Below are 27,658 nucleotides of genomic sequence, written 5' to 3'. Positions count from 1 at the left end.
GTGGGGGGTGACGCGTGCGGAAGCGTCCTGCGCAGCCTCGGAAGCCGGCGGGCTGTAGAACGGCGGCGGCCACGGCCGGGCCCCCCAACGGGAGGGGCCCCGGATCGCTCGGAGCGGCGGAACCGCTGTGGCGCCGCTGCCGCCGGCGGTCCCATGAGTCGGGGCACCATGCCTCAGCCCGGAGCGTGGCCGGGCGCGAGCCGCGCTGAGAAGCTGGTGCGGGAGGCGGGGGCCGCGTCTCCGGGCCCCACGAGAGCGGCGGCGCGGGAGGGCGGGAAGGCGGCGGCCGGCGGACAGCCGCGGACCGCGGTGCGGAGCCCAGCCGAGCAGTGAGTCGCGGGGCGCGGCGGGGGCGGGCGGGGGCGTCAGGCTAGTTCCCCTTGAGGAGGCTGGGCGTGGGCTGGGCTGGGCTGGGCTGGGGAGTAGCCGGCCGAGAGCCCTTCGCACCCTTGGTTCTGGGTAAGGTCGGCGACGGAGAGGAATTCAAAGACACTTGTGTCCAGTCTTCGTACAAAATGTTTTTCCGCAGGGCCCGGGGTCTCACAATTCTGGTCATCCAGTGCCCCTGTTTCTTACATCTGCCTAGCTCTAAAGTTAAAAGAAAGCTCCAGGAACTTGGGAAACAAACCGGAAAAGCGTACTGTTATAACTCCCAGTGAATCTTTCCTCCGACCTGGTTGGGGAAGTAAGGTTGCTTCTATCACAGCCAAAGGAAAAGGGAGCCATGCGACAAGTTTGTTCTTGAAAGGCAAGTCGCCGCTTGATGAGCGCTCCACCTGTTGAGCAGACTTTGGTCGGAGTCTGACCCAATTCTCTTTTGCCCATGAACGGCTTAACTGGCCGTCCCCCTCCCCCTTTATTTTTAAATAGGAAAGGCAGCGCTGGTTAGATCAGTTATTTAGTGAATTGTAAAGAAGGCAGCACAAACCGGAGGCGTTTATATTTTTAGCAAGGATCTGGGAGTGAGGTGCAGGCAGAATATAGACTTGAAGACGAACTTTTTCTACACTTTCAGGTTCTAGTCGCGTACAAATGCCTTTGAATTCCAGAATTGATGAAAGCACTCAGGTAACCATTCTGACAGCTTAATTGGCTGGCAAGTTGAATTGTAAGGTGTGTTCAAATGTGATTTTTTTCCCCCTTTGGGCAAGGGGTCCTTGGTGGGCCTGCTGTGCAGCTCGTGTTTTATAATGACATAGATGTGCATGGTTCTTGACCATGGGCGTTGACCTTCTCATTTATTGAACACCTAAGGCCTCTGGGATGGTATTATCCACACTTAGTGTGTTAATGGCTACTGGGAAAGATTTGGAGTAGGCAGTCTCAAACTCCTGCCTATGCAGGTAACCTAGGTGAGTGAGGCTGGCCAGGTGTGGACCATGGGTTTCCGGAGAGCTGTGTTCATCACTGTTGGGGTCAGAGTCCAGTAGGTTCTACCCTCTGCTTGCTGGATTTTCTGTATTTCAAGAGTCCAAAAATCCTGAATTTTTAATGAAATATCCTGATTTTTAAAGACTAGCATTTTGTTTTTTAACTGAAACCACTGTGCAGGCCCATGTGGGAGCTGATGTTGTTTCGCTCTTTGGCTTAGGAAACGACCTCAGACTCCACAGAGGGTAGAATAGAATGGGCGGGGAGGGCGAGAGGGGGTGTCTTCTGCTTCTGCCCCTCTGCAGCCTATGCTGGTTACTAACTGTTGCTGCCTTCCTCTTGCCCTGGTGGTCAGTGATGTGACTCCCTGGTTAGACACCCTGCCCCTCAGAAATTGCACCTTAGCCTTGAGCGGAGCATTCTAATGCTCCTTCTAGATGCAGAAACTTTGAATCCAGAACCATGTTTCTAAAAGTATGTATAGTTATTTGGCAAGTTTTTGGATGTTTCCAGAGTCAGAACCTGGGGAAATAGGCCATGGTGGGAAGAAGCACTCTTTCTCAATGAAAAGGTTTTGAGACACACCTCTTACCGCTGTCAGTAGATTTACAGACTTAGTCTGAGAGGAAACTCGGGAAAAAGAAACCAGCCTAGATTTGTCATTTTATGCAGGAGGAAACTGAGTGGTGGACTCCAGAGGTGCTTCTTGGCCAGGTAGACGGGGGGTATAGGTTTCTCGGCCATGTTCCCTGATGCTTTGATGGGAACATACCCCCATCTTTTTCCAGCTTTCTCAGCAAAACCAGGCAGAGGAACATGATTTATAATTCTCCCCTTACCTCCTCCAGCTCATTTGAGAACCAGAGTTGACTGGCATCCCCTGGACAAGCCCTAAGGATGGCTCACAAGATGGCTTATAGTCTGATTTGAAGAAGTCTTACGTCACGCCAGATTTGGTTGACTTTTCTTGGCGCTTCCTCGCTGTTTCTGTGAGCACATCTGCTGTGCGCTATCCCCTGCTCGCCCCACCCCTGCATTTGAAACTGAGGCTGTGTCCATTTCTTGCCCTTAGCTAAATAAGCTACCGTTCTTGAGGACCAAGATGGTCCCCAGACATGGTCGGTAGCCAGGCTAGACGAGCTCAGGGAACTGAGAAGCATAACTACTTCAAGGCTGGAATTTGCCTGCCTGATGGTGGGACGTGGTTTGAATCTAGGGTCCATAGGCTGGTTTTATGTGGTGGGGAGCATATGTCTGTGAACCCCTCTGAAATTAAAGGTGAAATTTGATGTGTATTTGTTTTTCTGGGCTGAGGTTCTGATGGGAGCTATGGATTTTCAAAAGGGCTGTGCACAACGAGTTTTTAAACCGTTGTTCTTGGATGTTGCTAATATGCCATTGTGGGAGTGTGTTTTCCCACTCGCCTCACTCCTTAGCTGCTGTGGGATATGTTTGATGGGGTAACAGCCATTCCCTCATTCTCTCTTGCCCCTTCTCCAACCTGGAAGTAAAGACTGTTTCAAACCTCATTGTTGAAGATATCTGGGTTGTCCCCAGATACCTCCGAAAGTCACGTGGAGTAGCACGAGCCAGTCATGGAAAGTCCATTTGCAGAAGGGGGTGGAATTTTGGCTTGGGTGCCGGTACTTTCCTGCATTTGATGTGTTGTTCACCCATCTCTACAACCGCTAAGTGGTGGAGAAAGGCTGGGTTGAGTGGTCTTTGCTTTTCCTGTACCTTTGCGGGAAGGTACATTGGTGTCACAGTGGTTGACATTGTCTTACCAACACTGCCTGGGTGATGGGTCTTCTGTGATAGGCCAAGTTAAGCATGAACTGCAACGTTCAAGTTCAGAAAGCTGAACAAAGCCATACTTAGCTTTTCTAGACAACTAAGGGGAACTTAATGCAAATGTTCATAATGGTGAGAGATTCCAATGCTGTCTTGTTAGTTTTGCATATATGTTAGAATTGACTTTTTTCATATTACATGTTGTATCAGAAATTGAAAAATTGGCTCTACAGAAATGTCTTGCTTCACTGAGCTCTGTGTTTTCAGTTGATAGCTTTTGTTCTTGGCAACAGTATACTTGTGTCTGTATGTAGTAAGCATTTTTAAATTAAATTTTCAAACATTTTATTGTTATGCAGTTCTTTGAACAGAGCAAGAGAGAATATAATGTGGTCTGCAGAATCATGTAATTTATTCAATCACGTATATTGCCTTAATACTAAGATATTTCATCTCTAGCTTAAAAGAAAACCAGAGCTTGAAAATACACACTTTAAAATAGCAGTGTGCTAAACTAAGAATTTTCTAAGTAGAACGTATTGGATTTTGGTTTTAAAATTTAACTCAATTATGTAATTGAGCCTGACTCACATGCCATGGTCCACAAGAAATCAAGTCATATTTAAGACTTTGTCTTACTTTTCTAGCTATCTCTATGTTTTCTAGAAGGAAACCTTTTGCCGTGGTGATCATTTGAGTCTTTGGGTTTCAGTGGCCTGTTTAGTGCTAAACAGTAGACACTTCCCATCCCCATCCCAAGTTGACATATAAACACAAAAGTTTACTAAATTTCTGAAACTGGTCAGTATCAACGATTTTATCTTACGATGCATATCGTTTTTCTTTTCATTATTTCACTGTCTTCCCTTCGCAAAACAAAAAATTCAAACCTCTAGATTAAATATAATAAATATACAACAAACAATATGTAAATATAAAATATAAATAAATATATATGTAATATATAAATATTTTGTCATTTTCAGCCTTAATATTTTGATACCTAAAAAGGTTAAAGCAATAGATTATTGAGTGAACTATTTTCCTAAGTAAAATTATTTTTCTTGTTCTCACACACACCTCTCTCTCTCTCTCTCTCTCAGCCTCAGCTGATTGTCCTTATGTAGATGACTATTTCATTTTGGCTGTTAAATATCTTCTTTTCTGACCATAGTAATTGAATGTATTGCTTAAACTTAAAATTTATTCTCTCTCCAAGAAATTACAGCTTTAGTATCATTTTTATGGTAGCCTTTAAAGTTTCCTTAGTGGCCTTTTAAAGTTAGCAAATGTCCTTGGATATTGTCCTTGGTGGCCAGGGAAGTTAGCAAACATTTGTGCACAGGATCTGAATGAAATCTGGTTGTGGTTAAAGTAATTTGAATGCACTTGGGCCTCCCATTCACCCATTTCTGCTTTGCTGCTTTTGTATATCTTGAATCAGTGCTTTTTATTTCCAATAATCTTCCTTTCTACTCCGTCTTCCCTTCGCATTTAGTTCTCATGTTGATTTCTTTTCGTTCCATTCCTGCTGGCCTTCGTGGGAATTTGTATGTGTACAAGAGAGGCTTGTTCAGAGAACTTCCTCTGGGCACTGGTGTTGCGCTTGCACTTGGGTTATTTTGCAGATTAAAAAGGAAGAGGACAGAGGTGGAGCCAAATGTGCCTGCAGCATAGCCACAGGATTCGCTTGAAGTATAGTTTTTAACAACACATAGATTCATAGTCTCATAGAATTTAAGACCTGGAAGAGGAACCATGTAGATCGTACAGACTTTGTCTGCTCTTCTCACTTTGAAGATGAGAACAACTAAGGCCAGGATTAGGGCAGTGGCTTGCCTGAAGTCATGCTTCTGATGATGGTATCAAGAAGGTGGTTCACGTCAGTGCTTGTTTTGTAGGATCAGAATTTCTCTCCTATTTGATAAAGCTAAGGAGGAGGCCAAAAGGTACAATGAAGTTATTAAAAGAAGAACTAACATATTTAGTCACCTTTTATTTTAGGCATTTGATGTTTAGTCCCTGTGAATCTGGTTTTGGTTTGCTTTTACCTCTGGCATGACACCATACCTTTTACGTGGAATCTCATGGGGGGGTCAGAGAACGTGGAAAGTACCTCAGCCCCACAGTATTTTTAAAAAAATGGGCACACCCACGCCCATACCATTACCTTTATTTAAAGAGAAAAAAAGGAGTAAGAAATGACCATTGGGCGAATTATTTGTTAATACTGTGTACCAGTGGTGTAGTTTGAGAATGAGAACAGCTAACTTTTGGGAGAGCTCATATTTCAATGTGTCCTTTTGCACAACAGTCTTTTGAGGTGAGTTCTCTCACTGTCCTTTTTGTGGTGGTTAAATTTAAGTGGTTAAATTTAGGCTCTGAGAGGTATAGTTACTTCAGTTCCATGGCCATACACACAGGGCTGATGAGGGCTGGAGCGAGGAGTCATTCAAACCTGACCTTGTAACTTTGGGGTCCCTGCTCTAGCTCCGGCACTCTGCAGCCGCCTCACCCATCCCGCATGTGTCCTGATGTCGTAGGCAGTGAGTCACTCCAGCAGAGGGAATGGATTGAGCCGATCACAGGTGTAAAAGCATAGGCTAGTGTTGGTCAAGTGTTTGAACCAAAGGGGGGAGGATGTGTAGAGGAATCCTGGAATACAGGCTAGCGTGGTGGGTCGGGTCCACATATAGACGTCGCTGCTTATTTGGGAGCCAGTGAAGGGTTTCAGTGAGGTGGGGGAAGGTGGGGATGGCGGAGGGCTCTCAGTATCCTTTCATCTTTCTCTTACTCCTGCTCACCTTTTCTTCCTCTTTCCCCGTGCTGTGCTGAGCCTTGTGCCAGGAGCTGGGTTGTCGAGGGAATTGGGAATGGGAGTATCTCAGGTAGTTTGCTTAATTCCTTACTTGTTACTAATCTTACTAACTCCTTCCCGTGTTTCCTTGTGCCTGGAGCCTCTGTCTGGTGTGCAGGGTGGGCTGTGCAGCCATGGGGAGGAAATATAGGGAATTGGGCGTCTGATTACACTTTATGTGTACTTCGGCCAGTTTCCTCGTTTTCAACTCTGGGGCTCTCCTGTACCGTGAGAAATGCTTGGCACTGCCAGTTCCTGAGCCCCTCTGGGGTTTTCTGCAGGTTTACTGTCTTAACTGTCCAGCAGATGTTCCTCCGCTGGCGTGGAGGCTTTCCTGTCCTCAGTCATTTACTGTTTCTTTGTCCCTTTTTGGACTGTTTGGGCCTCTGCATGTCTTGTGGTGTTAGCAAAGATAGGGTTGGTATTTCTGTTTCTCCTCCTTGTCGGGTTGTGGCTTATCTTGAGGGGTAAAGGAGATATCTTTTTTCAGTCCTTGTCTGGCAGCTAGTGGGCTTTTCTTTCCTTTTCTTGCACACAGTATATTCTTGTTCGCTCACTAGATGAAACTAAAGACTGCGGGAACCTACCATATAAGTACCAAGTCGATCAGGGTGGCGGTACTTCATGTATGTGGGAGAGGAGGGACGTGCTCCACGGAGCGGGGCTGGCTGTTGCAATGGGGGGGGGGGTGTCAGGGAGCAGGAAGAGCCTCGGGAGGGTTTTAGCTTTGGGGACTTAAAATGATTGATGGTCTCCTATCCTTGTTTTTAAATAGTGATTGTAAAATTTGCTTGTGACGTAATAAAGCACTTGGCCTGCATTCCTGTGTAAATACTTTTATTAGTGCTGTCTCCTTTCTTGGAACTTAATAGCATCGTGACAGGGCTTCGTTGATAAGACGCATGCTAAGATGCTTACAAACGTAGCTGAGCTCCCATTCATAGATGTTCCAGTTCAAGTGGCCTCAGAGCCACGCAGCCCGTGGAGTGCTGTGAAAGAGTCACATTTAAATTAAGAAGCTCTGAAGTGGAATGATAGAAGCATGAGCATCCAGGGTTGAAGATCCGTATTTTATCAGATCATCATCATGTAATATGAAAAAAGCTACACTTTTAGTGTCTGATAATTTTTTAAGCAAGTGCATATTGTAATGGGAGGGAAATGTCAGTGCAACACATTTTTGAAATGTCTGATTTGGTGTGATTTCAGTGAGGAGGACATGTATCGTGACGCGGAAGAAATAGAAAAGGAGAAAGAATTACTTACACATGAAAGAGGGTTATCAGGTATGTTTGGAATCATTTTATTCATCGAGTTCTCACTGTTTATAGTAGGAAATGCAGTAAGTCGATATAGCCATTTTCATAAAATGCTGAGATGTGCTTCCTAGGAAACATTCTTATGCATATGGTCTTAGATGTGTCTGATTATTCATTTTGCCGAGGTTTGTTTGGGGAATACTGCTTCTCAGGTTTTAAAATCGTAATGCGGATATTCTCCCTGTGTTCTTTACAGTCACATCATCTTTGCCCCCGTGAGGATTTGTTCACTCTCTTGACGCCACCTTCTAGTTCCGTGATTTCCGTCATATTCTTAGAGGGAGAGTTTGGAGTTGAAACGCACTTTCCATTTCAAGTGGAAGGACTTCTTGGGAAGCTGGCTCTGTGTGTCTTTGCACACAAATGGCCTTGTAAGAAAGGATGATCCTGGGATCAGTAGCGGGAGTTCTCTTTAGTTTCATGACCTTTTATCCGTGTTTCTGCTCAGTCAGGCCTGCTCTCCCCGCCCCCCCCCCCCAACCCCTCAGATCCCCGCACCCGTGGGCCCGTTGCTGCTAGGAGGAGGCAGGTCCCCTGGCCGCCTCCGCTGCAGGGAGGGCCGGCTGGGCTGTCTGGGGTAAAGAGCCCCCTTGCTTCCCTGGCTGGCTCGGGCTGGAGCTGAGGGGGGATGCTGCACTTGGGGGATCCGCCATGAATGACTCACAAGTGACATTTTCTCTCACTACCTGTGTAACGTACATGTTCTGGTTCGTTCTGAGCACTAGCTTGTGTTTGGTTTATGGTTCACAAAAATATTGTTGTGTGTGTAGTTAGGAACACATGATATAAAGTAGGCTTTTGGATCATTTTGAGGTTTTTCTCGAGTCGTCCTCACAGTGACTTGGCAGAACTCTTGGCTGGGGTAGCCCTGTGGACCAGCTTCTCTGTAGTTGTCCCATCAGGAGTTTTCCCGGGCCACCTGTCCCTGTCCCCCATGGAACCGCAGAGGATGCTCCGTTTCTGCTGCCACCATCGCACCCCGTTCGTGACGACCACGGAATCCTTGTTAGTCGTAGCCCTGAGGAGAAAGTGCTCCCTCCGTCGCTGTGTGTCCCGCCGCCTTCGCAGGGACCTCTTGCTTTCTCTGTCACTCTGCAGGTGCTCTGCTGTGGTTCGCCCTGTCCTCGGGGGAGCCCTCCCTCCGCAGGTGTTTCAGCGGCCCGGAGAGCTGTGTCATTTCCAGCTTTCGTCCGAGGTTGCACCTCAGTCCTTCTGGGGTCATTGCCCTTCCTGAAATAAGGTCCTTCCTGAAATAAGTGCTTCTGCAAGGGGCTGTTTGCTTGCAAATTGAGTCTCAGCTTTCTTTTTTAAGAACTCCAGATGAGCAGGTTGATCTTTCCGAAGATAAGGTAGTTGACAGTTCTGCAGTCAGACTGATCCTTCGTAGATAATGTGTCCATTTTTTCTGTCTTCTCTTTGTCTTCAGTATTCTGCAGTTTCTTTCTGATGTCTGTTGAGTGTGAACTTTTAAAAGCCTACTGCTTAAGGTCCTCTTTGGAATCCCTCCATGCCTAGTTTTCATTAGTTTGGGAGAATTTGCACCATTATCTTCTTTTCTTATTCTCCCTACTTACTCGTTTCAGAACTCTAAGTAGATGTTTGCTCGCCTGCTTCAGTCATCCGAGGCTCTTCATGACATGCCCTTTCATAGATCCATATTTTTAAATTATTTATTTATTAGGGGCGCCTGTGTGGTTCGGTGGGTTGAGCCTCTGCCTTTGGCTCGGGTCGTGATCTCAGGGTCCTGGGATCGAGCCCCGAGTCTGGCTCTCTGCTCAGCGGGGAGCCTGCTTCCCTCTCTCTCTCTCTGCCTGCCTCTCTGCCTCCATCTCTGCCTGCCTGTGTTCTCTCTTTCTTTGTCAAATAAATAAATAACATCTTTTAAAAAAAATTATTTATTTATTTGACAGAGAGAGACACAGTGAGGGAACACAGGCAGGGGGAGTGGGAGAGGGAGAAGCAGGCTCCCAGCCAAGCAGGGAACCCAGTGCAGGGCTTGACCCCGCAACCCTGGGATCATGACCTGAGCTAAAGGCAGATGCTTAACGACTGAGCCACCCAGGCACCCCTATAGATATTTTTATTGTGTAGCCTCTGTTCCATTCTGGGTAGTTTGTTCAGATCTATTCTCTTTTTTCTTCTTCTTTTTTGGAGATGTCCTGGGGGTGCCTGGCTGGCCCAGTCCGTGGAGCTTGTGACTGTTGATCTCAGGGTCATAGGTTCGAGCCCCACATTGGGTGTAGAGATTACATAAAGTCTTAAAAAAAGAAAAAAAAAAAGGAAAGAGAAAGAGAAGTGCTGTTTTCTCCAGATTTGCCTGGCTCTCTTTTTGATAGTTTATTGCCCTTTGCTCATGTTTCTTACTCCTTTTACTTCTTTAAGTATTTAAGACCTACTCCTCTGGGTCTCATAATTTCATTCGCTGAAAATCTTGGCAGGTCTAATTATGCTGGTTGCTGTTTTTGCTTACTTTTCGTTTTTCAGAGTTTGAACTGAAAGCTCAGCTTTTGCGTATCTGCGGAGGGCTTGTGCCGTCTGGCCTGAGTGGGAGAGTTCGGCCTTATTCCTGTTGGGCACCCACCGTGTCACCTACCCTGGGCCACATTATGTCAGTTTCTAAAACTGAGTTTCCAGGGTCTTGTGGCTACTCTGAATTCCCGTCCTGACCCTGTATGAGAGCCAGCCTGTGGTTATGAATTCTCAGGGAGACTTCCTCTTTCCCAAGCCGGAGCCCAGGCCAAGGCAGAAAGTTTTCTTATGCTCTCCTTTAGTAAAAAAAACAAAAACAAACAAAAAGAACAACAAATACTCTTCGCTAACAAAGATGTCCCAGGGTTGGCGAAACAATGGCTGCCTGGCCAAATTTGATGTGCCACCTGGTTTTAAAATAAAGTTTTGTTGGAACTTCTTTTTTACCTGTTATCGGTGGTGGCTTTCACACATGGTAAAGTTGACTAGTTGTGACAGAAACCTTATGGCCCTCAGAATCTGTGTTATTTACTCTCTGGCCCATTACAGGAAAAGTACGATTCTTGCCCTGGTCCACCCTCTGACCCTGAGTTCTGGCTTTTTGAAGTTCAGTTTTAAGTTCCCATCTTTCCAGGTTCTGAATCCTTGTCTTTGTCACCATACAGTGGTTAAGGACCAGACCTCCTGGTTATTTGAGCTCCTGATTACCCCTCTGGTTTTTAGCTTCTCCTTTGGGTTTGGTTTGGTTTGGTTTGGTTTTGGAGTTTGTTTTTTTTTTTTTTTTTTTTTTTTTGGCATTATTAATGTTCTTTCTTGGAAACGGTAATAGTCTGCATAGTTTGCATTTAAACGGACGGTCATATACTGTGACTGTCCTATAGCCTAAGCTGTTTGAGGTCAGGGGCTGCCTGTCCTGTGCCTCCATCTTCTATCCTGAAGGAGGGCATGCAGGGGCTATTGGAGCCCTTCTCCCCAAAAACAGCAGCAGGACGGGATTTGAAGTATCATTTTGGTGCCCGCGGCTGTGTGGGCCTGCCGTTTCCCCACCCCTCTGCCTCCTGCAGGCCTCTCATTCAGCAGGGCTTGTGGCTTGTGGCTTGGCCTCCTAACCTGGTGAGGTCCCATGCCGCCTCCTCTCAGTTTTGAGGTGGTGGACCTGCCCACCATGCCCACGGGCCAGGGCTTACCTTCGTGTGGGCAGGAATGAGGACTACAGGCCAGGAGAGCCGGAAGGCTGGACTTTGAGCTTGTGAGGTCCTTCCTGGGCTGGAGATGTGCTCTTGTACAGGCTCATAACGCCTCCTGTTGGGAAAACATGGCCCAAGTGATGGGCTCGGTTCTGGATGTTTGCTCTTCTGGAAGGAATTCTTTCTTCCACTGAGTAGACCCTAAAAAAAATATTTCTTGAATCTAAACACTGATGGGCCTGTATTTAGGATTGGCTGTGTGGCTCCGGTATTTGTGGTCTCTGGATAGTGTGCTTCAAGGGTGTGTATCACTTATACATCAGTCCTAACTTAGGCTGCAGAATTGTCTGTAACCTGCGAGGAGGACTTCATGCTCCTTACTCATTCCTGCCTCCATCACACCCTGGCTTGTCGGTGCCCGTGGTCTCTCCTTCTTCAGTCGCTTCCCAGTCTGTCCAGGACAGGATCTGGGTCTTCACTGCCTTGGTAACCCTGGTTTCTAGCTCAGTGCCTGGTGCATGGTAGATGTTCAGTAAATATGTATCCATTAATTTACGTCTTTCCTCAGGAGTAAGTGTGTTGTAAGGTACTTCTGTCTTTGTGTCTTAATTTCCTTGCTATCATTTACTTCTTCAATAATTTAAAAAGGAAGTCAAGCTATGCCTGAGAATTTCTTCACTTTCTTCCTAAAACACACATGCCTGTGTGTGTGCGTGCATGTATACCACAAAGTCAACCCCCAAACCTTGTATGTTAAACAAGGAGAATCTAAAGCCCTTTTTTTTATTATGTAATTTTTCTGATGGCAAGTTGGATTTTAAATGTCTTACAAGAGTCAAGTGAAGTCTGTAGCTCAGCTAACATTTAGAACTTTGTTAGTTTCTGGCTTATTAATAGTTTGTAGCCTTTTGGGATGAGGGCAGAGTATAGAAAAATAAAGACACATTTTTTAGTAGGTTTTATCTCTTTGTATAATGGATATAAAAAAACTAAATAATCAGTAGGTGTAATTTTTCATAGCTCAGACTCCTGCACAGTGGGTTTGAGTGGAATGGTACTCACTTCGTGTCCGTGAAGCTCTGAGCGCTGAGGACACAGCTGAGACACAGAATAAACCCTTGGCCTCAGAGGAACTCGTGCTTTACTGTGTTTGTGGATGTGCGTGGGAGTGGGAGTTTAGGGAGAAGTGGAGAAAAAGAAACATGTCAGGTGTTGATCAGTGCCTAGAAGAAAAACAAAACTGTGTAAGGGGACTAGAGTGAAGGTGTGTATGTGTGACACGATACATGGGTGTTGGGTGATGTTTGAGGAGAGACCTGTAGCAAGTGCCGGAGCCCCGCAGTATGTGGGAGAGGTCCGGGGGAGGCCACAGGTCGGGCTGGAGCAGTCACTGTGGGGAACGGCAGGAGCCGAGGCCAGAGAGGCAGTGGTGGGGGGCAGGACAGGGGGCCCCTGTAGGAAGTGAGGACATCGATGCCAGTCCTGTGGGAGGCTCTGGAGCTCTCAGAACCCAGGAGTGGTGGCAGTTGTCTGAAGTTTTAAACGCGTCGCTCTGGCTGCCATGTGGAAAAGGTGTGGTGACATGGGAGACCCGCGGGCAGAGTTCTGGGGGGTGAAGGGATGGTGGTAGGTAGCGGCGGGATTCTGGATCTTTTTGGAATGAGGGTAGAGGAAGAGTAAGCTGAGTAAAGCAGTGCTGTTATTCTGATGGTGCTTTATTCTGATGGTGTTTCGTGACCCACCCAACCCCCTTTTGATTCTTCTGCAGAAGCCAGGTTAAGTGTAGCTCCTGAAATGGACATCATGGACTACTGCAAAAAAGAATGGCGGGGAAATACACAAAAAGCCACATGTATGAAGAAGGTATGATGTCTAGATACACGAAGTTTCAAGTCTTTAAAGTAGTCTGTCATAAGTGATTATGTAATATGTCCTTTTATATTTTTAGATGTGGTTACAACAACTCTTCTTAGACTAGGTAAATATTGGTGTTCTAATTCTAGAGATGAGGAAACAGACTCCAAAGGTAAGGGGCTTGTTTCGAGTCGCAGTGTTAATATAGGGCCAGCTTTAGCGGTTCAGTAACTCCGTTTCTTTGAAAAATACGATGCTGTGTTGTTCAGAGTTGGGCCGGTCATTGGTTGTCCTCTTGGGGTCATTTGGGAATCTCCTTCTGGCATTTTGTGTTAAAAGCTTTAGGGATGGGACCAGCAGATGCCATCCCAACTGCTGTCCCTACCTGGATCTCGTCTCCTGCCCTCCTGTCTGAGGGGCCTGGGCTCTCCCACACTCCCTGTGCCGAGGGATCTGAAACTGCTTCCTTTGTTTAAGGTGTCCCTAGAGCTGCCCCTCCTGGTCCCATCACGTGATTGATGACTCTTAGGGAGGGACTCCGGTGACATGGTCCCACTGTGGCTGGGTTGGCCATTGTTCAGCCAGGCCCCCTCCCGCTGCACGCTGGTCGATCCCACCACCCTCTTGGTTCTGCCCTCGATGGACCCTGAAGCCAACATTCCTTAGTGAGTGGAACGATGTGAAATTGCTATTCTCTGACCATTTCTGAACTACAAAAATGGCAGTTTCGACCACCTCTTAGAACCTCTGGGTTTGTCCTTTGCTCATTTTTTTCTTGGGACTATTTACATTATGAATTTGAATGTACTTATTTTATATTAGAGATACCGACCTGTCATATTTGATAGGAATATGTGTATTGTTGTTTACATCTGTATTGTTCATGATTTAAAATTTTTAAATATTTGTATATATCTGTGCTTTTCCTCAGAGCTGTTTTTATCAAAAACAGTATGCCCCTTTCACGTGCACCGTAGCGCTCCCGCCTGCCCTGAAATGGGCCAGCCTTCCGAACGTGGCGGCTGCTGCTGTCTGAGAGCCCGCGCTAGCTGTGGGCTTGCTGTGTCTCGGGCACTCGGTAGGGAGCTCAGTCATGAAGTGCCTGGGACGATGAATGTTTACACTTGTGAGGCCACCTGCTAAATGTGTAAATTCTGGCCACTTAAAGGTTTTCCAGACTTGAGCCCTGTATCAAACTAGATAACCAGGAGGCTGGATACCTAACATATGTTTTCTCATCTTTTCCAGAAAGGCTTTCCCTGACTTCCGGCTTTATTTTATGACCTCAGCCTCTTTAAAGGATCTAACAGTTGGCACCTCAGGGTCCATAACTCAAAAGTATCTCTGAAGTTATCCACATCGTCCATATTTTGGAACTCACGCTAAAACCCTTTCTCCATGATTTTAGTTTGAGGGAACAGTTTGGCCATGTCATCGGACTCTTCCAGTGACCAAATAATCAAAGGCACATCAGTTGGACCAGGGTCACTTTGGGACTCGTGGCAGTAATTAGAGCATCTATTTCAGGGGCCTCAGTTTGGATCTTAGTTCTTTTTTTGTCCTTATTTGTCTCACAGTTAATTTTGTTTTGGATGTTCTTTTGGAAGTAAGTTTGTATAAACCCAAATTTAATTTTCGAAGTTTGATTGGCCTCTGAAATAGCATGAGTGATTTATGCATTTGGAAAATGCAGTTCGGTTGGGTCAGCCATCGTGCGTATTCCCAGGGTGACCAGGAGTCTGCCCAAGGGCAAAGGTGTGTCACCGGCCCTTAATATGTTGCAGCGATTGGAGCGCTGAATGAAAACTCGACTCACACCCACTGAGGTCATCCTATGACTCGAACCTCGAGAACAGCTAATAACGAGGGCCCAGTGCTTGGGCAGAGTCTGCGTGGCACCCACCCCACGACGAGGGCGATGCTCCTTCCTTTGTGTAAGTGCAGGGTAGAAAGCAGAGTCTCAGGTGATGGTCACGACAGAGCAGGAGGAGCAGAAGGGCCCCCAGAACGAGGCTAGTGCAGTGCAGAAGGCAGCAGGTTGATCTTGATGCGCGAGCATAATCCCGCCGGAGAAATCCAGTTGTCCCGTGCCCGTGGCCCATTGTATGGTGGCTGTTTTCAGAGGATGCTTCCCAGTGGTGTGTTTGGATGGCTGTTCTGAGTGACAGCGTGTATGTCACTCAACATTTTCATGTCCTCGTTTTGCTTCCAGACCGAATGACACTTAAATCCACTTTGTAAAGAGTCTGATAGAATGATCCAGACATCTCCTAGCATGTGGACTGTTTTTACTATACCATGGAAACTTGGGATTTTAAAAAAAAAATTTTAAAATATAGGGTTATAAACTTAGTACTTCTCTCTGTTCTTTCCCGTCTCTTCATTAGAGTTAGAGTCACTTTTAATGCAGATTAACCCCCTCAGGATGTTGGTTATCAATAAGTATTATAATAGTTGTTTAGAGAGGGACGTGTAACTCCTGACCTCAGGGTTGGCTAATGTTTTCATAATATTTGATATATTTTATCAAATGATAATTTGTAATTATTGGTCTTAATGATTATTAATCTCGATTATTAATAATCATTTATTATTAATAATCAAGATTAATGATTATTAATAAATGATATATTTATGTGTTCCTGTGTGTTGTATCTGTTACATATGCTGATGTTTTGTACAGTATTAACATTTGGTAATTTCTTTAGACTAGTAAAGAAAGGAGTTAGAATGGCTTATGTGAGGGACTCAGCCAGCCTTGTTTTCATCCTTCCAGTGATCAGAGGCACGTTTTTTCCCATAGGAATAAAGCTTTTCATACGGTCTGAAGTCAGTAATGACCATTTTGAATTCTTTGATGCTTTTACCCAGGGCTACGAGGAAGTGTCTCAGAAGTTCACCTCCATCAGGCGCGTCCGCGGAGATAATTACTGCGCGCTGAGGGCCACGCTGTTCCAGGCGATGAGCCAGCCGGCGGCACTGCCCCTCTGGCTGCAGGACCCGGAGCTCACGCTGGTACGCTGCTGCTGCAGGTTTGAGTCCACTGTGTTTCCGATCGTTTTTGTGAGAAAGCTCCCTTCTCAGCCCTGGCCGGTACTGTCCGCAGTGTGACGTCAGCATGCAGCTTGATTTGGTTTTGGATGGCAGAGATGATTTTGCGTAATAAAGTGACCAAGAATGGTTGCAATGCAGAAGAGAAACATGGTAAAATGTATTTGAACGGTTCTGCTGAATTCGAGAGCTGGTGTTCGTGGTCTGTAAAATGCACTTCGGGGTAGTTTGGCTTCAGTGTTGCTGTCTGCAGTAAGTGGGCTGTACGCTGTTCATCTGAGAACCTGGCGGGGTTTTAGAATGCGCATTCTGTGGTTTCAGCTCCAGTTCAAGAGATGAGCACCTTCTGCATTGTGTTAAGAGGATCAGTGTAGGGGGTGGCTCGTGTCACCCCGGGAGGGGCTTCCTGGGAGGTGAGGGTCATGGGATGTGTCCCATGCCTGGCCTTAGTTTTAAATCGGCAGTGTGGTAGTGACGCCCTAGGATGTCATGTCAGTGTGACTTGTGTCTATGACCTATGTCAGATGAAGTCACATGATAGGTTGGAGGATAGAATATCTCAGAGCATCTGGTGGGCAGAACTGATAGTAAGACGTTCATCGGAAGAAAATTGGAAGCACTGCGCTTAAACACATGGGCACACGTACACACACACACACACACACCACAGACATTAACAAAACCCAAGAGTCCTCACAGTGGGAGATCTACCTTAACGGCAGCTTACAAAGGTCATCAGGATGAATTGATAGGCAGCTTACAGAGGTCAGCAGGATGAATCGGTGGCAAGCTCAGTCCGAGCCCACACGACATGTGGCTGGCAGTGAGAATGAAGCCTTGTCTTGAACACTTCTAAACCACAGGCAGTGACCGTCCCATCTTGAACTGGGCTGGTCAGATCCCATCTTGAGGGTTTGTGCCCGTGTCCTCAGTACAGATGGGAGTGTGACCAAGATGATGATTCTTGTTCGGGAACTGTCGAAGGAGCTGGGGTATTTGCCTGGAATCAGGATGCTTTTAGAGGAAGCTGGTTGCCCTCTAAGCTCGAGATTAGGTACACGAGAGGTCACATGGCCTGAAGGACACAGGCCGTGGAGGCCTTTGTGCTCCTGTTCTCGTTCTGGCCCTTCCGCCGGTCTTCCCTTGGAAAGCCTGACTCCGACAGGGGCCTGAGTGCGTGCGTGATGGCACAGCGGGGCTGGCAGAACCAGGCGTGCAGATGGGGGGTGGCTCATGGAGGCCGCAGTATGCCCCTCGGTGGCAGGGCACCTGGACCATCTGGCCTCCGGAGTGGGGTCTCCCCATCTCCAGTACTCCTTGTGTGACTGTGATAAGTAACTTCTTTACTATAAAATATTTATTTGGTAACATACTTGCTTAAGACAAGCAGATCAAGGGATACCTTATTGCTGCCAAACAAGACACTCCTACAGGAATTAGGGGATGAAAGTCATTTCTTACTCATTTTCTTGATACATCAGAGTAAGATGTGTCCTGTCATAGTCAATAAAACCCCGTGTTCCCTTCAAGCTTGGGCTACGCTTTTTGTGTTAAAGATGGCATAGGCTTGCCATGGTAAACACTTGGGGCAGAGCCAGTGACAGTGGGTCTGTCTCCATTTACCCTGATCCTCGATCCTTCCAAAATGCCCAGGGCCTCCTCTGACCATTACCCCGTGCCCGGCGACAGTCTTCTGTCCTGTTTGGTTGAGAGCACAAGCACCTTTGGTTACTGTGTGTCCATTGGGGCTTCTAGAAGTGTGGGAGCGTTGACCACTTCTGGGGACACACAAAAGCAGCTCTCAGCAGGCAGCTTGAAGGGAATCTAGTTTTGCGCTACTAGGGCCTCCCGAGCAGCACCGGCTCTACATTCATCCATCTCTTCTGCTTTTGGGGTCAGAGAGGTCCTGGGGCACCTAAGTTCGTGGGTGAGTCTGTGGACCCAGAACCAGCGTCGGCTGGTGGCCTGTAGGCCGTGCACTGCTGGGCATCTCTTGACCTCATCGAGAATTTGGGCAAGCCCACAGAAGCCCTGCTTTGTCACCGAGGCACAGGCGCCCTTTAGCTGGCTGATCTGCTTCTGTTTACAGATTGAAATGTGTTCTCTGTAGCATTTTGCCATTTTCCCTCTCTTCCAGAATGTCCTTGGTTTCAGAACATTAAAGGGAAAGAGGAAAGCTAGACTGAGAGAACGTCCCCTTAATCTGAGCTCAGTGAAAGAGACCCTTTTCCTGCCCACACTCGTCTCCTCTGGCCTGGCTTTGTCCTCATCCTGGGAGGTGGAGCTTTGCCCTCGCTGCCCCTCTCGTCCTGCTCTGCTTGGGTTCCCTGGTCCGGGTCCCAGTCTCCGCATTTAACTGCACTTGATCATCTGACGCCAGCATTGGAGGTGGCTTGGTCTGACTGTTCTTAAACTTGAGGGCAGCGCCTTGGTCCCTGAGAGGGAGTGTCGGTCAGAACAGGGATCCTTTGGTTTCCAGGTTTACCAGGTTTTAGAGTGTCTTGATGAGCAGGCAGTACCTGGGACAGTGTTTGCCTACTGGAGCTCTTTTTTTATGAGTTATTTTTAGGGACACATCTCTGTTACCCCACAGTCCTTTTAATCATGGTGAGGATGTCAAGAATTAAAGACAACTTCCTGGAGAAAGCAGGTGGTTTTATAATATAGGCACAAATGAAATTCATCGAAGCTAATTACCATCCTTATTTTTGAAATATTTCCAATCATGGTTTCTTGTTTAAATCTTGTTACCTGCTTAAATTTCTCTTATTCTGACAAAAGCCCCATCTCTTTGTGTGTCCTAGAAGAGTGGGTATGTGTGTGTGTTCTGTGTACCGTGACTCTGGAAAGCATTCAAGGTTAGATCTCCTTTTTTATTCCTGGATTAATCATTGCAAATGCATTATTCTTTTCTCATTATTTTTTTCTCACACCTCATGTTTTGGACTTTCTCCAGGATCTCCACATCTCCCAGAGGCCTACAACCCTGAGCTAGGTCATTACGCTGGCAACGGTTTGCCCAGTATGTGGAAGGAACGAGGTTTCAGGGTTTCGCTGTACGTAGTTAGAACTTGGGGCTCTTCCAAGTGGTGCAGTTGTGTGTTGTGACTGCTGCTGGGGTACGTGCAGTGTCACGTGAGGCTCCGATGGTCTTCCAGGCTTCTCTCTACCTCACTTCTCAGCTGACGGTCTGGTATTTCCCGCTCCTCGCTCTTCTTTGTGCCCAGCTGTGATTACAGCTTATCGCCACTTGGGGGCATTTTAGGTTCTGGTGATAAATCTGAGAACCCGAATGGAAGGTTCCCTGCAGAACCACCCATGTGTTGCCAAAATGCTGGGCACTGTGGGCACGGAGCTGGGCTGGTGGTGGTAAGACGGGGAGAGCGCAGCCCCTCCCGACCTAGTGAGTGTAAATCGCTGTCACTGTGGTAACTTTCCCTGAAGAGCGGTGTACGTCCGTGCGTGGTGTTGGCTTTTGCAGAAACGAGACCACCTTTGTTTCCCAGGATGGCTGCGGGTTGAGAAGGTGGACTTGGAGTCACCCTTTGTGAAGGGGCCTTTGGAGGCTTAGATTCCCCGGGGAACCGAACACAGGTGGCCTCATTTAAAACTATTTTTGACTGTGAGACAAGCCCACGTTCCACGTAGGACGCGGTAGGAACGAATTCTTCTCTACTGATCGTTTGACTCAGTGAACTTTCTTTTCCTGTCTGGGTGTTTCAGCAGTGAAGGGACGTGCCTGTGCCCAGCGTCATGATGCATTTTCTCCTGACACACCCGGGACTCGGCGGGGCGGGGCGGGGGGTGGGGGTGTCGGAGTTCCCATGCTGTCATCCGTCATGTTGTGTCCCAGCTTGCCTTGCAGACTCCAGATTCTGTGGATGATTAGGGGGAAACAAAATAAAACACGGTCCAGGAAAAAAAAAGGAAGCAGGGAAGGAGTATCTCAGCTGTCACTTCTTTAATGAGCTGAGCCCCTGCAGCTGTTAATCCGCCCCCCCAACCCCGCTTCCCCACTGTGCTTGTCTCACTGTACTGATGAGGCAGTTAAACTAGAGACATTTTGTTTTTGTGAATATTGAAGCTTTTGAGGATATGTGGTGATATCGGAAGTTAGGCTGTGTTTTTCTAATCAGGAAAGAGTCAGGTTTTTACTTGATCCTGGACCATCTTGCCTGCCCGAAGCACCTTCCTAAGTTGGGCTTTAGGGAGTGGCAGGGAGGCTGTCGGTGACCCCAGTAGCTACCTGGGTAGTTTGTGAAGACGTGTCGGGGATGCTGCTTTAATGTCCCCTCACAAAGTGCTGTGGAATGTTCTGGGTGTGGTGGGAGCTGAGCAAGGTAGGTTGTGCCTCTTTTATCTCAGCCGGAACCACCATTTCTCTCCAGCAGACAAACGTGCGGGAATTAATTCTGGAAGCAAAGGTAGGTTTTGTAGGTTTTGTGGTTTCTGCAGGATCCTGTGGTGGATTTCTTGGAACGCTAACACCTCTTTTTCTCTCTGTTTCCTGATAATCCAGTTACCGGAAAAGCTCATAAGCAAATACAACTGGATCAAGCAGTGGAAACTTGGACTGAAATTTGAGGGGAAGAGCGAGGACCTGGTTGATAGAATTAAGGAGTCCCTCACGTTGCTAAGGAAGAAGGTTTGGAATCTGTAGTTTTTTTTTCTCTGAGAAGTGCAAAACTCTCACTCCTGATCGTCCCAGCAGACCACTTCTTAGTCCTCACGGAGTGGATTGCCAAATGCCCATGGCGGACAGTTAGACAACATAATTTCAATGAACATAAACCCTTCCTGTGAAGTCTTTGGTAAAATCGAGAAATATCAACACCATTTATTATGTTTAGTGAAATGTTTAACTTTCTTAAAAGGAAGCCTTAAATGTGGTCTTTGTTTTAAGTCACACTAACAAGTTTCAGGGGTAGTCTGTATTTAGTCTCTATTTCTTAAGAGTATTATCAGTGACGTGAATGCGTATTTATAAATTTTTTCCAACTGTGTTCATGTTTTAAGTTTCTGTCCCTGTTTACTAGACTTGCTTTCATTTCTGAATGATTGTCAGAAACTTGTCTTCATTTTTTTTTAAGATTTATTTATTTTAGACAGAGCACGAGTGGAAAGGGCAGAGGGAGAGGGAGAGGGACTGTCAGGCAGACTCCCGCACTGAGTGTGGAGGCCGAGGGGGGGGTCCTTGATCTCATGATCCTGAGATCATGATTGGAGCTGAAACCAAGAATTGGATGCTTAACCGACTGTGCCACCCAGGCATGCCAGTAACTTGTCTTTTAAAAGTGTCCTGAGGATTTCTCTGAAACAGAATTGTAGGGCATACTGATTCCCAGTGATCTGGTTATTAAAATACTCCTTTCTGGAGTATTCCATGGGTTTTGGAGGTCCTGCTTGGACACTGGCCCACGCGGACTGCTAGGTTGCTTGCCTTAGAAGAGCTTGAAGCTCTCCCACCAGGAACCCCAAGTTGAGAGCCTGCTGATTGCTTCAGGCTTTGTAGATGGCGCGGAGCCTGGTAAGGAGGCATCAGACGGCTTTCAGGAGTCCTTCACCGCTTACCCCGGGTGTTGATCTGTTTCATCCCGTATGGTCTGCCACCTGGTTAGACTTTCAGCTCCATGAGGCTCTGTCCTGCTCCCTCCTTTTCACCCAGTGTCGAGCACCAAGCCTGACCACAATAGGCATTTGGTAAATACATTTTTTAGTGAATGAACCGAGGGCCTTGACCTCCTAGAACCTAGTTTTTATTTACAAACATGAATGTTTCATGGAAAGTCTAGCAATTAAAAACTTGTGACAGGAGAAGGAAACAGGGATTCTTTCTATTCTCTTTGCCTTTTGGCATGGAGCATGGGGTTTACAGGGGCTGGGGACCCCAGGATCTAGGGTACGTGAGGGCTGAGAACAGGGCTCTGGCTGTGTGGGTGAACAGGAAGGCTCTTGAACTCAGCCATTGGTGACAATTTCTTTTTCATCCCTTTTAAGGTCTTGAGAAATTGTAATTTTTGCTGTATTAGCTATGTGTGCTGTAAACAGATCCTTATTTTGGGGAATGGTTTAAGTGTTTCCAATTTACAGTAACATTAAAATTATTCATTAGTAATCTAAGCCAGCATTACTAGTCCTTCCTGTGTGCCAGGCTGTGCGCTAAATGTTTCATATGTTATTTAATTCTCCTAACTACCAAGATGTTGCCATATTATCCCCATTTTAAAGATGAGGAAACTAAGGTCCTGATGTCTGTTAATGCCCAGCAAAAGCCACCAGCTGCTTGGTAGCAAGGCCTTCATTCCATCCTGACCCTGTAACTCTAGAGCCATGCTCTTGACTGCTGACGGGGTTTACTTCTGGAAAATAAGAGATGCTCCAGCTTTCAACCACATATAGAAGAGAATCCTGTGGTACAGTCATTACCATTAAAATTCACTGTTGAATTTAGAATTTTAATGGCTTTCTGAGAGGAGCACTAGTTACTGGTTATTCATAAGGACTAGTTCGTGTTGGTATCTCTTGTCTTCATTCACTTTAATTTAAAAGCACATGTATTTATAGAGTTTTCTCGTTCACTTAAAGTGTTCCCCTGTGTTAGCTGTATTCCTAGGACTCTGCTTTATTCTTAAGGAGGAGTCAATAAAAATTTTCTGCGTGGATGTATTCATTTGAAACTCCATGTATATTTTTAGGGAGATAGAAGGATGAGTTTAGTGAACCTAACGTTCAGCAGCCTCACAGTCTTCCTTGCCCGTCTTCATTTTTGCAGGTTGGCTTGGTGCTTCTAGGTGGTAAGTGCTCCCTCCCGTATGCCCCTTAAGGGGAGGTATAATTTTAGCTAACCCCGTCCAGCTTCACACACAGCCCTCACACATGCACCTTGTTCGCTCCTCCGGAAGTTATTTCCAATTGGTCCAGTTTCATCGTCTTGGAAGTTAGGGGAGTTGAAAGCTCCATCCCATGGCATCAGTGCTTCTCCTTAGTGCACTGTACTTTTGTTTCATACTAATGGGGGGAAAGCTGGATAAGGAATTTGTGTGGTCTAAGGAGTACCATTGTTTGAGCTAGAAACTTGAATGTTGTGAGCATGGGTACATGACCCGTGGTCGCCTACTTTTGAAAATAATTTTGTGCTCATAGTATGAAATATACCAGGGGTTTTTAGAGCAGGTGTTTAATTGTTACGTAACTTTCTTGTAGTGGGCAGGCTTGGCGGAACTGAGAACGGCCGAAGCAAGGCAGATAGCTTGTGATGAACTGTTCACAAATGAGGAAGAGGAATATAGCCTCTATGAAGCTGTAAAATTTCTAATGCTAAACAGAGCCATTGAACTATATGATGATAAAGAGAAGGGAAAGGAAGTACCATTTTTCTCCGTGCTTCTGTTTGCTCGGGACACATCAAATGATCCTGGACAGCTGCTAAGGAACCATCTAAACCAGGTGGGACACACCGGTGGCCTTGAACAGGTGAGTTGTGCCTTTGAATGTGTATTAGTCCAAAATGGCAGCTTTAATCATTAAACATTATATCACAGCTTTTGTAGGTTAAGAATTTGGAGTGGCGTAGGTGTGTGGTTTTGGCTCAGGGTCTCAGGAGGGAGCAGTCCCGTGTTATTCAGGACTGCAGTCACCCGAGGGCTCAACTGGGCTGGAGGATCCACTTCCCACATGGCGCAGCACCCGGCTGTTGGCAGCACCCTCGTGGGTAGTTAGAAGGAGGCTTTAGTTTCTTGACACATGGCCCTTCCATAGCGCTGCCCGAGTGTCCTTGGGACACGATGGCTGGTTTCTCCCAGACAGTGAAGTGATCCAAGAAGAGAGCAAGGAGGAAGCCACAGTTTGCCTTACGATCTCATCTTGGAAGTTACATACTGTTATATACACCATTGAAAACAAAGTCACTAAGTCCATCCCACACTCGAGGGGAGAGAGCATCAGGTCCCACCCACCTTATCAAGTGAGGAGGGCAGAAGAATTGTGGGTCCGTTTTGTAACCACCACGTTGATTTCAGCCTGAACTTGCTTCTGCAGGATGCTGGATGGGATCAGCACCCTTGCACCTGGCAGGCTACAAATAAATACAGCAAAGGGTCTTATTATTTAATCATGGCAGCCGGAACTGTATTAGATAGTGTCCTTAAAAATAGAATTGGAGTCACCTTAGCCAGTAGAGACCAACCTGCTCTGGGATCTTTTACACATATGCTAAGTTTGGAGTTCTGCCCAGAGACCCGGTGCGCTCCTGTCCCCCGACTCACCACAGCCACCCTGCCCTGTCTTTGGTGTGTGCGTGCTGTGGTACCTCAAAAAGCTCAAGTCTTTGTTAGTGGAATAGCCGGCTATGAACGTGGCATTTAAGGCTGTCCGTCCAAAGCGCAGCCTCTGCGGTGTGTAGCCAAGGGCAGAGGCTCATGGTCACGGCTGGGTCAGGCAGGATTGAAGAGGACTGCTTCAGACAGTATGTGCTCATCTATCAGGAGCGTAGGCTCCTTCTGTCTCCGGAACCGCAGCCCTTCCCTTCTGTACAGAGCCTGGGGCGTGGTGGTTTGCGTGTTGGACCGAAGTTCGTTCTTGAGGAGTCCTCACAAAATCTGTAATGGCGAGTCCCATTTTTAAAACATAACAGCTGTATCGAGATATAATTTACATACCAAAAAGATGATCCTTTTGAAGTGTGCAGCTCAGCGGTTTTTAGTGTGTTTATAGAGTTTTGCAACCATCGCTGTAATCTAATTTTAAACTATTTTATCATCCTGAAAGAAACCCCATACCAATTGGCACTAATTCCGCCTCCCCTAGCCCTAGGCAGCCACTAGTCTGCTTTCTGTTTCTGTAGATTTGCCTATCCTGGAAATTTCGTAAAACCGGAATCGTATAATATGTGGTCTTTTGTGGCTCGCTTCTTTCCCTCGGCCTCATGTTCTCAAGACTCGTCCATATTGCAGCACGCATCCCAAACAGTATTCCAGTGAGTGAGTGGACAGACCGCAGTCCATCATCAGCTGACAGACGTTTGGGGTCTTTCTGTTTTCTAGCTACTATGAGTAATCCTGTTGTGTGGACGCACGTTTTCATTTCTCTCGGCTAGATACCTGGGATATACTTCTTTCGTTCTTCAGTTGAAGTTCATGTAACATAAAATTAACCATTTTATTTATTTTATTTTATTTTATTTTTAAAAAAGATTTTATTTATTTACCTGACAGAGAGAGATCACAAGTAGGCAGAGAGGCAGGCAGAGAGAGAGGGAGAAGCAGGCTCCCTGTTGAGCAGAGAGCCTGATGCGTGACTCGATCCCAGGACCCTGAGATCGTGACCTGAGCTAAAGGCAGAGGCTTAACCCACTGAGCCACCCACGCACCCCAAATTAATCATTTTAAAGTATATAACTCAGTGGTTCTCAGTACGTTTATCAAGTTCCAAAATATTTTTGTCGCCCCAAAAGAAAATGTGGTAGCTGTTAAGTAGTGATGCCTCATTATTATCTGTTTGATTATAACTGTTCTAGTGGGAGTGAAGGGGAGTCTCCCTGTGGTTTTGGTGGGCGACCGTCTGAGGGCTCTTCCTGTGCTCATTGTCTGCTTGCATATCCTCTTTGGATTAATGTCTTTTCTGTTCAGTTCCTTTGCCCAGTTTTCAAACTGGTCATTTTTTTAAATTGTTGAGTTATAAAAGTTCTTTATATATTCTGGATACAAGTCCCTTAACAGATGTTTTGCCCACTTTTGATGGTCTGCTTATTTGTGATAAGCGTGTAGAGAAGGCTGGGGGCTGGGCCTGCACGGAGGAAGAGAGGTTGCGGGGTGGCCGGGCCGCGCGCTGCCCCGAGCTCGGGGCTGGAGCAGGTGGCGAGCCCCACCTGGCTCGGCGGCTTCCCTCCGCACAGCTCTCTGCTCTCTTCCCCAGGTCGAAATGTTCCTCCTCGCCTATGCCGTGCGCCACACCATTCAGGTGTACCGGCTCTCCAAGTACAGCACGGAAGAGTTCGTCACCGTCTACCCCACCGATCCGCCCCTGGACTGGCCGGTGGTGACGCTGATCGCTGAAGACGACCGGCACTACAACATCCCCGTCAGAGTGTGCGAGGAGACAAGTCTGTGAGGGGCGGCGCGCCTGGACAGCCTGGCCACGCGGCCGAGGTGCACAGGCCACGCTTGGCTTGGGCCTTGGGCCTCCGGGTCTCTTAGAATGACCTGTGGGAACTCTTGGGCCCTGTGAGCCAGGCTGGATGGGGCTGTTCTGAGGACAATTTCTGCTAAGAATTAACCGAGTGTTTTCCCTCATCTTGGACGCAGTACGTTTCAGGGGCCTTCAGAGCACTTGTCGTGGGAGGGACAGACCGCGTCTTCTCCGTAAAGCACATCTCTGGTATCAGAGGAGACTCATTTTGGAAAGGAATGTGTTCTTTATGTCTCAGAATCAAACTCTTTTTAATTGTAAACTGGCTCTCGTTTTTTCTAAGATAGTCATTTTTTGTGTTGGTGGTAATGGGTGTCTGTAGGCCCTTCCTGTGCACTTGAGCTTACGTGACCTAACTCTGGAGGGCGTCTGTCACCAGCACAGTCATCACGGCCTCTGATAGTCTTGTTGATCGGTGGTTTGGATTTACATATTAATTAAAGCTATTCTAAGCAGATTGTCTTATAGAAGATTAAAAACTGGGTCCAAAAAGGAGTTATTAAAAGGCTGGAGAAGGAGCCGCACGCAGGAGGGATGTGATGGCACCTGAAACCTCTGACTGAGAACGTGACAGGCGCCTGAGGTCACGGCCGCAGCTGGTCTGGTGCCTCGTGCAGGTGCTGTGCTGTCAGCTGGGAGCGCTGCTTGTAGCTGAGCCCTGGCGTCAGGCTGTGGATGATTCTCGGTCTCACAGGTGCACCATTTGATAGTGAGAAGAGCGTAGCGATTCCCCTGGTCTTTGAGAGGAGGAAGCCAGGGCCCGGTGACTTCAGGCCCTCTCTCATCTGAGCACATGGGTCGGGGGAAGCTGGATCTAGGGCTTCCTGTGCCCTTTCCACGGGATGTTTTTGAGGGTGCTGCCGCTGCCAAGTTCGTGTTCCTGCCGGGGGGTGAGTCATAGCGAAGTGTCTTAGATTTTTCTTGAGTAAGGTGAAACAGAAGCAAGTAGAAAACTAAGTACAGAAGTGGGGCCGAGCGCATCGGTGTGTGATTCGGTTTCGGGAGGGCTGAGGGAGGAGGGAGTGTACCTGTTGGTGAGTGATGCTGCCGGGAGGCCTGGTTGCTTGCAGTTAGGGCCAGAGTGGTCCACGGGGGGTGTGGGCCGTGTCCGTGGTTCCCCGGGACCAGATACATCACTGCAGTGCTGTGTCAGCAGCACCGGCCTGGGCTCAGCGTCTGTGAAGGTAGCACCACCCTGAGGCACCAACCTTTATTTTATAACAGTTACAATCTTGATTTGGTTCAATTTAGTGTAGTTAATAAGCTATCACATGTTTTGGGGGAGTGGCGGGCCTTTTCTGAAGATATAAGTTTTGCTTTATACTTAAAAATTAAAATTCTTTTGAGAAAACTCAGAGGACACACAAAACTATGCAGACTGTTACATGAGTATTTTCCTGTTACCTCATCCGTGATACCACACTTCGGGAGGTGTTCATTCTTCAGACCGTTTGAACTGGGTTTTGCTCTGAATGTGCCTGAGTGCGCTGGAGAGGCTCTGTTTTTCACTGTGAAATGTCATGGTGCCTTGAATAAGGAGGTGCCTAGAAGCCAAATTAAAGAAATAATAATGA

General features: G+C 47.0%; 1 protein-coding gene across 2 annotated transcripts; it reads left to right on the top strand.

Moving 5' to 3' along the window:
• OTULIN (OTU deubiquitinase with linear linkage specificity) lies at nt 1-27,658 on the top strand. 2 transcript variants are annotated; one of them, XM_080804126.1, is made up of 7 exons: nt 1-329; nt 7,229-7,305; nt 12,763-12,857; nt 15,720-15,863; nt 20,419-20,544; nt 23,103-23,372; nt 25,812-27,658. In XM_080804126.1, exons 1-7 carry the CDS (start codon nt 154-156, stop codon nt 26,004-26,006), a joined length of 1,083 nt encoding a protein of 360 aa, XP_080660252.1. In that variant the 5' UTR covers nt 1-153; the 3' UTR covers nt 26,007-27,658. The 2 variants fall into 2 exon arrangements, with proteins under 2 accessions (XP_080660252.1, XP_080660253.1); XM_080804127.1 differs by lacking the exon at nt 7,229-7,305 and having other exon boundaries at nt 40-329.

The sequence above is a fragment of the Martes martes genome (assembly GCF_963455335.1).
Source record: "Martes martes genome assembly, chromosome: 5".
Taxonomy (NCBI): Eukaryota; Metazoa; Chordata; class Mammalia; order Carnivora; family Mustelidae; genus Martes; species Martes martes.
Note: the sequence above shows the minus strand (reverse complement) of the source record. Positions and strands in the feature narration are given on the sequence as shown.

What these genes read in the sequence shown, in the direction of transcription:
- OTULIN (XM_080804126.1), top strand. Translation starts at nt 154, where the DNA reads ATGAGTCGGGGCACCATGCCTCAGCCCGGAGCGTGGCCGGGCGCGAGC. An exon ending in GTGCGGAGCCCAGCCGAGCA is followed by an intron (nt 330 to 7,228) that starts GTGAGTCGCGGG and finishes GTGTGATTTCAG; the next exon opens with TGAGGAGGACATGTATCGTG. An exon ending in AGGACCCGGAGCTCACGCTG is followed by an intron (nt 15,864 to 20,418) that starts GTACGCTGCTGC and finishes CTGATAATCCAG; the next exon opens with TTACCGGAAAAGCTCATAAG.